The sequence below is a fragment of the Pteropus vampyrus genome, unplaced genomic scaffold, assembly GCF_000151845.1.
Source record: "Pteropus vampyrus isolate Shadow unplaced genomic scaffold, Pvam_2.0 Scaffold141, whole genome shotgun sequence".
NCBI lineage: Eukaryota > Metazoa > Chordata > Mammalia > Chiroptera > Pteropodidae > Pteropus > Pteropus vampyrus.
In genome coordinates this window covers 3,142,744-3,154,096 of record NW_011888922.1, presented here as the reverse complement: position 1 = coordinate 3,154,096, position 11,353 = coordinate 3,142,744, and the positions used below count along the sequence as shown (strand labels likewise).

Below are 11,353 nucleotides of genomic sequence, written 5' to 3'. Positions count from 1 at the left end.
GTCAGTCAGTGTAAGGCCACTGTGTACTTCCAAGTTGGGAAGGGGATGGCCTGGCCCAGGAGCTTCCTAATGCTGTTTTCATGTGCTAACCCATGTAATCCTATAACAGGGTAAATGTTATTGTTGTTGTTGTTGTTGTTGTTATATATCCATTTTACAGATGACATATGAGGAACTCCAGATAGGTTAAGTAACTCAAGCTGTATAGCCATTGGAACTCCAGTGCCTGTCTACTTTTTACTCTATTGTATTGTCACTTGGTGGAGCATTAATTAACCAAAGAGAAAATAATCTAAAACTCTTTAAATTTACCATGATACCCCCATGTGTAGAGTTGTGTTTTCCTCCCTCCTGAGTGGAGTGAGGAGGGGCCTGAGGAGGGCATAGCTGAGGGAGACAAGCAGCCCGGGTTTCAGAGAAGGACCCATGTGGGTTCCCATCCTCACTATGCTGCCCACTGCTGGGTGACTTCACCTCTCTGAACCCATTCTGGCGCTGTAGAGTGGAGCAATGATGGACAACTAGGGCTGTTTGAAGAGTGAGCTTCTTGTGTCAAGTGCCCACCCACCCATGGTACTCACCCAATCGATGGCGTGGCTTGTGATTCCTGGCTAGGTGATTGTTTACATATTTTTGGCAGCAGCTCTATCTTCTTCATGCTGATTTGGTTCAGGGACAAAATGAAGTGGTTTGTGAACTTCCCTTGGCTGTGATTGAGGGATGTGGGGAGGGGGCCTGTCTGAAACGTAGCTATGACTGCCTTTCAGGGGCATCGAGAGTGGGCAGCATTCTCATTCTGCAGGGTGACATATGGGACTCCTCCAGAGGACAGGTGAGGGGGTGGAGGCCTGGGCACACCCTGCTCTCACTGGGACTGTCCTCTTTAGCACGGGCCACTGTAACTCCTTCTTGTCCTACTCACTTTGTCTTCTTCCTCCTGACTATAGGACCTTCCTAGAATACATCAATGATTGGTCTTTGGAGGTAATCTGAGGCTTGAGGGACACAGGAACTAGCTCAGGGCACACAGCCAGGAGAGGGCAAACTAGAGGCTGGAACTCTGCTCCTCTCCACTATGTCATGCTGTCACACTTCCCCCATGACATACCTCTACACGGACACAGTGCAACTGCAAAAGCACTCTTCCCCCAACACACACAGCACACACCGTTACATGCACACACTGTTCATATATACCCTCAAAGATAGCACAGGCCGCACAGGGCCACAACTCATGAAAACAACAAGCATGCATCAAACTTACACAAAAATTTCACTCAGGCACACATGCTATTCACAAGCGTTTCCTACGTTTCACAGAGACACCCTCAAGAGTCACCACACACGGATGCACACACCCTCACGAATTCAGCTCTTATGTATACAGCACGTATGCAGCACACATCACAAGCATGCACATTGAGCATACGTGATGTACACACGGTATATATATACACACTCCTCTCCCTGCAGGCTCTCCCATCAACATGGACACACACACACACACACACATACACACACACACACACATATACACATACATACATACATATATACATATATATAGCTATATATTATATATGTATGTGTGTGTATATATCTATATATATTTCCCACACAAATACCACAGTCAACACACCATACACATTGCCCACAAATATATGTCATATCCCACATATACAGTGAAGGCTTAAAATGCCCAGGCTCCCAAACCTAGTACACATACCAGACACAGTGCACAGATCAGCGTGCCATGCATGGACACACGTGCGCATGTGTGCACACCTGTGGAAGCTAGGCTGTGATCTCACATTGCTCGTGACTCCAGCATCCTTTGTCCAGCATCCATGGACTGGCCCCTCCTTTTCCTCCTCCTCTTCCTCCACCTGACCTTTAATGTGGAAGCTCCTGGGTTTCCCTCTCCCTTCAGCCTTGGTTTCTTTCTCTCCTCCCCCTCCCCCAGGGAGCTTCCTCCTGCCCCGGGGTCTCCCTTTCCTCTTCATCCATTGAGCCATTCATCCTCCACATGGCGGCCAGATGGAGTCTCTCCAAAACATAGATTTGACTAGGTCACTCTCTTGCTTAAAACCCTTTGATGGCCCTGGGGGTCCAAGCACATGTCTCATTTCCCATTTCCCTGTCTCTTTCACTACTCGAGGGGTTCAGATTCCATATCACGTACCACATACATCCTCTTGCATCTCCTCTCTCCTTCCTGCTCTCTCCCAACTATGCTCAGTTATCTTTGTTAAACTCCCTTTCCTCTCTCACTCTTAGTCTGTCTCCCTCTCCATCTGAAATTGCCAGCGGTGAGGACCATAGGAACTAGTTTATAGGGCTCCCATAAAGAAGGGAGATTGCACAGGCATGAGAGAATTACCCTCCCCACAGGCTACCTGCAGTGATAGCCCTAAAGACAGCTTACCCAGTGCTTGGAAGGCCCGAATCAGCTCTTTAAGTCTGCCGGATGGCCAGAGTTATTTGGCTTCCCTGCTTTTTCACTCTCCCACTGCCCCACTTTCACTGCAAGTTCTGACCTTGACCTCTGTCTACAGCACACTCTGATGTCTGCCCCATTCAGCTCCTCCATCCGCCATCCGGACACCTGGCTGTTGACCTTGGCTTCACTCGGCCCCGGTCTCACCTGCCTGCTCTCTGGACCTCACCCCAGAACTCACCCCATTTCCTTTGGCTGGTCCCACCCTGTGGCTGCTGATTGAGGCTGTTCTGAGTCTGCATCACGTTTTTCCATGTTGTGTGTGGCTATAACTGACAAGGCAGCCAGGGTGGTGTGTGTAATGGGGGCTTTGGAGTCAAGGTCCAGTTCTGCCTTGGACTGAGTGACCTTGGACTGAGTCTGAGTAGCTTCATTAAAAATAAGGGGAGAATGATGTTACCTTGCATGATTGTAGTGAGGATTAAAGCGCAGATATTCCATTCATATCAATTCCCTTGTTTCGGAGACATAAAGACCACCCCCAACCCATAGGCTGCCTGCAGAGGGAGCCTTGAAGATATCCTGCCCAGTGTCTGGGAAGGCCTGAATTTGCCCTTTAAAAGGCTCTTGGGCTTTAATAGATCTTGTAGTTGCTCTTGGCTAACTACCAATGAAGGCGAACGCTGAGACTGGGTGCTGATTGGCTTGGGACAACAGGGAGTTTGGAGACAAGGGAGTGGTGAGAAGAAGACATGGAAGAGGGGCACTGCTGGGGAGGGCACTGGGAGGGAGAAGTTAGAGGTTCGGAGGGGTTCATGAAGCTTGGCTGTACGATGTGTGATGATATATTCTGTTCCTTGGTTTCCAGGAAATCTCCACTTCTCATTGATACACTAGGAAGTTGGATCTGGTTTCAGGGCTATATTAAAGTGCTAAGTGGGGCTCCAAGTAGACAAATAGGGGAATAAAGACTGCTCCCACGGCCTAGCTTCCCGCAGGCCATATACGTCATGTCAATTATGGAAATGAGCCAAGCAGGTATTGTGGTGTTCCTCAAGCTGCTCCCAGACAATGGGAACAGGAGAAAGTTACATAGTCTCCAGGCCACTGGTTCCAGGTCTTGGGTGGAGGTGGAGGGAGGATCTATAACTACTAATAGGAATACTTTTATAGTAAAAATCCTTTAGGTTGACATTGGGGATCTGAGAAATTTGAGAGGGCAAGACAGAGCTAGGCACGGGGGTGGTAAAGGGCTGGGCATCAGGAGAGACAGTGAGAAGGGTCCACTGGCCAGAACTCCATGGCGAAGGGCCCCGGCCATCAGCAGTAGGGAGTATGCTAAGTAGGAAAGCGACATGGCAAGGTCTGTACCGCAGGTAAACTGGGGACAGCACAGGCCAGTGGGGAATGGAGACAGAAGAGGTGGATGGAGGCCGGTGCTGTCACTGATGACAAAGGCAGAGATCATTGTGGTGGGTGGGATGGACACGGGATTGATCATAGGGGTGGGGGAGAGGGTCATGGAAAGGACAGGGAAGATTGTGATCACCCCTGGTTCTGGCCAGAACAAGGCAACACACAGTCAGGGTGATCTGTGGCTCATTGGGGAAGTGACCAGCAGGCAGCTGGACACTGGACCTAGAGCTCAAAAGGAAGATCTAAGTCAGCAATGAAAGAGAACTGCCAGCAAGAACCTCATTTGTCTGTCTGCATGAGGACCACTACACCTGCCTCCCAGGAAAGGATGTGTTAGACCGTGTAAGCCAGCACCCAGGAAAGCCCTGGATAGGATTGAGTGTCACCTATGTATTATATAATAGGAAATGCAAATGGCTGGAGACTGCACAACCCTCTGACACATGCAGACTTGGACCAGGCCTATAGGATGGGTACAGGACACTGAGATCTACTGTCTTTTCATTGTCCTTCAGTTGTCAGGGAGATTCCCCAAGCAAAAATCCTTTGTGGAGCACCTTCCTACTCCCGGGGCTGATGAGCACTCAAACCCTGGGAGTCTGCAGGCTGGGGAGGGGCTAGGAATCTCAGGTTGCGGGAGGGGCTCCTGGTTCTCTCTGGAACAGCTTGCCTGCCCTCTAGTGGATTTCTGAAGTGCCTCAAGGACTCATGGAAATCCCGGAGCAGGAGTGAGTTGTGCAGGGGAGCCCAGGGGCTGAGCCAGAACTAGAGGCAGCAGTGGCTGGCCCCCAGGAAAGAATGGGGGCTTTGGTGTCCTACAGCCCAGGCAATCTCAGCAGCAATGGGGATGGTAACATTCACTTCCGAGGGCTGCAAGGGCAGCTCCCTGAGACAATGTACACACAACACGCTCAGTCCGTACGCGGCCCTTCCCTCCTGCTCTACGTTACTTCACTTCTCCTTGTAAGAGTATAGACTCAGCTCTAACAGTCTTTGAGCAAATCTGGATTTTCATATGTTCATGCGGGTAAATTTTCTTAAAATTAAGATCACCCGCCACCGCAGCGGCCTTTTCCTTCTCCCCTGCCCTGTTATATTTCTTCTTGTACCGAAGTCACAGAAAAAGGGCTTAGACCGCGCCCTGTGCTCAGGAAGCTCCCAGTCTGCAGGACAGGGCTAGACAGGGTGGCCAAGGGCTGAGGGGCCAGAGGAGGTGCCCCTCCCCAAGAAGTCAGAAAGATGGAAGGGAGGATTTCAAGGAAGTCTCCCTGGAGGAAGCGGCAAAGGAGCAGAGGCACGAATGGTGAAGAGTAGTTAGCCAGAAGGGGTGGGAAGCAGAAGGGCTGGGGAAGAGCACCCAGGCTGGGGCAGGGGTTGGAAGCGAGAGTGTCCATAGCAGTAGGAGGGGTGATGGTGAGGAGAGAAAGAGCAGCCAGGGGAGCCATAGGCTGACATACTTGGTGTGCAGGATCCCAATTAAGCATCAGACTAAGCAATCCCAGAGGAAAAACTAAGCAGGAGACCTCAGGAGCGGAGATTGTTCATTAGGAGCCTTTGGTCTAACTAATTCATTAGCTTATTCATTCTCTCACTCATTCACGCTCCCAGTGCATACCTCTTCCCTGGCATTGGAATAAAGGAATGAACTAGATAAGATTGCTGCCATCAGGGGAGGGTCAAGCATGGCTACTACTAATTGCATACAGGGCAGTTTGGGAAAGGGTTTCACGAGGAGATGGCTTCTCAGGTGGCCTTTGAAAGAGTTCACCAATGTTGAAAAAGGGATAAGGTCATCCAGGTAAAGAAAACAGCAAGAGCAAGGCGTAGCCTCGTGAGGGGCTGGGGAAAGGTAAGCAGTCTGTCACGGTCAGAGAGCTGGGTGTGTAGGGGGCAGATGAGGTGAGGGCAACGTGTGTGGGGCTTTGAACGCCAGGTTAAAGTATTTAGACTTCTAAGGAGTCCATCCCAAATTGTGCCTGCCTATTGTTTGATCATGAATCAAACAATTGTTTGATCATGAATCAAACAATTCCAGATCACCTAGTCTTGCGAGGACCTTCTGGAGTCCCATGGCCCCATCTACCATAGTGAAACCCTATCCCCTAGAGATGTCCTATTGCTGGAAACCAACCCCAGAGGACAGGAGGGTGATCTTAGACTGGCAGGGGAAGATAGGGGGACTTCATAGGGACCAGCTGGCACTGACTCATCATGAAAGTCATGATGTGGGGCCCCTATCTCTGGGGTTCCACCTGGTCATGTGCCCGGAAGCCCCATGCAAATGCTAGACTGGCTCTTCGTGAGAGGAAGGCCAGCTCGGAGAGCCTCCTCAGACTCACCTGTCCTTACCTGTGCCCCCTGAGGCCCTCCTCTCTGGGAGCCTTCCAGGGACTATTGCCATCTCTGGGCTGTTATAGCACTATCTCAGATTTGGAAATAGACAGAGGCTGGCATGGACAAGTCACTTCACCCCTCTGAGTCTCCATTTTCTCATCTAGAAAGTAGGCTAACAACTCCTGTCTCAGAGAGTGGTTATGGCTGAGTTAATATGAGTGGAAGCTCCAGGCATGGGGCCTGGCCCCCAGCAGGCAGGAGGGAAATAAGGAATAAACAAGCCCAGAGCCTCCTGGCACAGAGGAAACTAGCCCAACCTCTGGCAGGAGCACAACACAGAAACCAGGAGGGCACTGGCCTTCCTTGGTATCCTTCTCCCCAATGATGAGGGAAGGTGGAGAAGAGGTGAGGACCCAGATGGGTCTATTCACATGCAAGGTGTCTGCTTTGGAGTCAGAGTTCCCTCCTGGAGACCTGCCCCTACTGGGGTTCTGCCCTAGGCTGGGGAAAGGGGATTCTGAGCAGGGGACATCTGAGAACAGAGCTGCCAAAATCCTCAGAGGGTGGGCAGAAGGCCGGGGCTGTCCCCCGATACTATCATTCTGGAGGGCTCCAGAGTAAGGAGATCCATGGCAGGACCAAGACATACCTAACATACAACTCTCACGTGTACAAGGCATGCACTTGACATGCCACACATGTGGACCCACATTGCGGGCACAGATACCAATATAAGATCTGCCACTGCTCCCAGACTGCGGTGCCAGACAGACACACTTGGACACAGCTAAAGCGGCCTACATGCAGACACACCAAGGCCCACATATACACAAATGTGTACACACACAGCTCACATAGACACATGAATGCACACATACATGAAGGGACAACACGCACGCAGACATTCATAGACAAGCACACATGTGCGCACGCACAGGTGCTCTGTCACTTGCCGCTCGGGGCTCTTTGAGCTCTGATAGCCACGTAACATGCACAAAGCAGGTCTATCACACACCCTAAATGCCCCCTAAGTCCTGACTGCAGCACACTCCTCGGCTGAGAGCGTGTTTCACGGTCGTTGCTCTCTGGACCTAACAGCAGCCCATAACTCAGGCAGGAAAGGGAGCCCGGATCCTGTTGTGCAGTGAGGAGCTGAGGGCTTAGGGAGGCTCATTGACTGGCTCCTGGTAGGACAGCTGGGTTCTGGTTTAAATTCTGGTCTCCTTGTGTCTGCTCACTAGGCTGAGTTTCCACTTACCCACAGTGTGCTGCTCATGGATCCTGACACCCAGAGGGACCCCACGGTCACCTAGACCAGATGCTCCTTTTACAGAGGAAGAGACTGAGGCCCCAAGAGAAAATCCACAGACCTAAGGGGGACTGCACAGTGGTCACTGGAGGAACCAGGACCCTGCTTCTGTTTTCCACCCCATGGCTGAACTACACGCACAGACACAATAACACCCACAGCCATGAGCAGGTCCCGCAGACGAGCCCATGCATATCCTCCCTCCTCAAGACTCCTGCAGTCTCACTAGGGGCCAGACTCACGAGAGGGGTCTGGTTAATTCTCACAACAACATGGGAGGTAAGGGTGACTAGCCTCGTTTCGCATTTGAGGAAACTGAGGCATAAAAAGGTTAGGCCCAAAGTCGTACAGGTCAGGACAGGCAGTGGCATCTCCCAAAGCCAATTTCAGCATTTTCTACCACACAGCAGCTCGTGGCTCCAAACACACATCGCCCATATCCTTTTCACATCTCCCCACCACCGCACACACACATGTGTGTGTGCGCACACACACACGCACACACACACACACTCGGCCTGGCCTCTGTGAACACAGCCTGGCAGAACATTTTCCCAACAACTCCCAAGGGGTCTTTTGAAGAAGGACGAGTTTGTTTAGGGCTTAACCTGCCCCTGGCCCCCAGCCCTCTCCCCTCTGTCAGGGAAATGAATTCCACATGTGCCTGGTCTGCCCGGGGGTTTTGGTGAACACTCTTTGATGTCAGAAGCCAGTTTAATGAATTGGTTGTGGGTTTGGGTTTTTTTTCTGTAAGACAGAAGTCTCATTTTCCTAAGAACCAAGGAATTTTCACACACCCCCTCCTCCGCCTAGAGATTCTGGGAGCCCAAGGTCTGTGCTCCCAGCACAGTGCTCACAGATGGCCAAAGGCTTAGGCTGGCTTGGAGAGGAGAGGCAGGGAAGGAGGCAGCATTTTTTGAGCATTGGTTGTAGGCCAAGACCTGTGTTAGGAAGAAGCCTTGTGTGGGTCCTCTCAAGGCCCACTTTAGAGATGACAAAACAGAGGCTCTGAGAAAAGATGTCATGTGAGTAGGTGGCCTGGCTGAGTCTGGAGGCCTGATCTGTCTGGCTCCAGTTCCTGGTCTCCATCTTGCTTCTGCTCGTGCCACCTGGGGCAAATGACCTCCTCCCTCTGCGCCTGGGCGCCTTGGCTGTATGATGGGGATAGTGTTCTACAATAACGAGCTCCCAAAGTAAAAAACTATTTGTCAAGAACAAAGCGCTGAGAGAACTGAAGGGAATATTTCTATTTTTAATGTTTTCGTGTCAAGAGGCAAGTTTACCCATAGGATTCACACTGGAACATATCAATTAATATCACTCCAGGGCACTCATTAATGAGCACCTGGTGGCTGCCAGGGAGTTCAGCAAGAGAATTTTTCGAGGGGTGTGAAGTGGGGAGAGGAGTTGCAGGTGTCCAAACACAAGAGTCACTGGGCTGCTGCTGGCCCCTACCCTACTCTGTCCCTCACCTCAGGGCCCAGCCATGGCCTTCTCTGAGCTCGAAGGCCCAGCTGAGCACTGGTGGACTTCAGCAAAGGCTGCCCTGATTTCTTGGTTTATGAGGTCCTGCCAGGGGTCCCTAGGGAAAAAAGGAAAAACAAGAATAATAAAACCCCACCCAGAATAACAATGGTGGGCGTTTAGAGCCCACAGCTGCTCATAAGGAGCCCCTTTTACTTCCCTGGCTTTTCCTGATCCCTGCACTAACCCTGCCATGGGCAGACCAGTGGTCTTCCCACTTTGAAATTTAAGAGACCAATGCTCAGAGAGGTACATGTGCAGCCTCAAGTCCAGAGGCCTCTCAGGAGAAGGGAAGCTAGACCCAGCTCTATTCCTTGCTTAGGATGTGACCTTGGGAGGCCATAAGGCCAAGGGTTAAGGGGCTATGTAACTCTCTGGGTATTATGCAAATCCGGGGAAGGGACACTGGACCCCCATCCTGCACACACTCATTTCTCATTTGCTTCCCACACGTGTCTGGAGGAGGGTTGAATGGAGTTATCCCTTTTGCACAGAACAGGGAGCAAGGCTCCTAGAGACAGCCAGGACCTCACAGCAACCTGGCAGGGGATACTTTTGAGGCTGTTGGCAGAAGCAGAGGGGAGAGAAGGGGCCACTCTGTGCAGTGTCTCTGTGACACATGACAGGAAGCACTTCTGTGAGCACTGCTGCTTGCGTCGTCGCTACACCAAGACATGGAGGGGCTTTTGCCCCCTTCCCCTGATCTCCACCAGTCTCCCCAAACATCCCCATATATAAAGATGAATAACTTCTGCACGTATGGCAAATACAGAAAGTGAAGATCAAAGCATCTTTAGAAAATTTGAATTAAAAAAAAAATCAAGCTATAGCATGCAGTTCAAGTAAAATTTGGTAACTGCCTTGTAAACACAACTCTAAGACAAGTTCCCATGCAACTGGCATCCTAGCCCTTCCTGTAGAGATTCTGTGTGTCTGTGTGTCTGTTGGTCTGTCTGTGATCTCATCTCCAGGCAGGCAGAGGGGCATGTGGTGATGTTTCTATATGTGTATGTGCCTGATGCCTACGATGGGTGTAGTGTGTATGCACGTGTGTGCGCGTGCACTTGTATGTGTGCCCATGTGCACATGTGCATGGTCCCCTGTGCGCCCACATGCGGATCTGAGCCCGTGGGCCTAGATGAGTGTGGAATTCTCCCTTGCCTGCCTGGAGGTTTGGGAGGCTCCTAAGTCAGGTGAAGCTCACTGGGGCTGATCTCCGCCCTCCTCCCTCCTTGAGCCAAGAAGATGAAAACGTTTCTGGCACATTCTAAAATTTCTGTTCGAGAGTGGGAAAGTCATCAGCTGAGAGAGCTCGGGATGACAAATGGCTGCCAGGCCTGCCAATTTCCACTCCCAGGACGGGATGGGTCAGGAAGGGCTGGGAGCTGGGCTGCCCAGGGCCTGCATGGCCAGGGCCCCACTGGGGAGGGGCAGGAGCTCAAGAACTCACCCTCCCTGGGCACTGGGCACTGGGGAATGTGCAGGCACATGCTGGCCGGAATCTCCAGCTTGTGCTGCTGGCAGGGGAAAGTTCTATAAACGTGTCAATAGGAAATACCAGGGAGCGGCAAGTGCTGAGGGGACACAATGCTGGGAGATGGGGTACAGGATGACCGCAGAGCTCCATTTAGAGTGTGTGATCAGAGCTGTCACATGAAGGAGGCTAAGACCTGCAGTATAAGAAGGGACCAGATCCGGGTGTTCCAGGTTCAGGGGACGATGAGAGCAAAGGCTCTGCGGTGGGAAGAGGCTCAGTGTATTTTAAAGAATGATGAGAAAGCCCTGAGTAGGTGGCTTGGTGGCAGAAGGTGGCAGGAGGGATGAAGCTGAGGGGCCAGAGAGAGCCGGGCCTTAAGAGGTAGCATGAAAGAGTTTGGGTTTGAGCCTCAGAGATGTAGGAAGCCCCACATGGTTAAATAGGAAAGTTTCATATTGATTATGTTTGTGTTTTCTTTAAAAGATTACTTTGGCTGCTAGTGGAGATGAATGGAGGGACTCAGTGGATGAAGAAAAAGGGCCAGGAGCCCCTGCAGTGGCCAGGAGAGAGGTGTGGAGGTAGAGAAGCCCGCAGACGGGGGGTGTGATGGAGGCAGAGCTGCAGGATTGCTGAGGATTCCCAGACAGCGTCCAGCTTTCTGAGTAAGAATTCTGGAGGAGGGCCCGGCTGCCAGGTGGACCAAGGGGGTCTGAGATGCCGTGAGGTCTCCAAAGAGAATCGCTGAGAGGGCAGTGTGAGCTGCATGGTCCTGGAGCTCAGAGGGGTGGTGGGGGCCCAAGGCCTACAAGGGGTGTGTCAGCATCTGGATAGGACATCCCAGGGAGGAACGATCTGC

At 51.5% G+C, this 11,353-nt stretch overlaps 1 protein-coding gene across 1 annotated transcript in view; it reads right to left on the bottom strand.

Moving 5' to 3' along the window:
* Positions 1-8,807: 8,807 nt before the first annotated feature.
* The window catches only part of LOC105297649 (olfactory guanylyl cyclase GC-D-like), a 34,709-nt gene continuing 32,163 nt past the window's right edge, over positions 8,808-11,353 (bottom strand). The window contains exon 19 of the mRNA XM_011368433.2: positions 8,808-9,078. Within this exon, the coding sequence (XP_011366735.1) occupies positions 8,970-9,078 (109 nt within the window). The 3' untranslated portion in view covers positions 8,808-8,969. The remainder of the gene's footprint in view (positions 9,079-11,353) is intronic.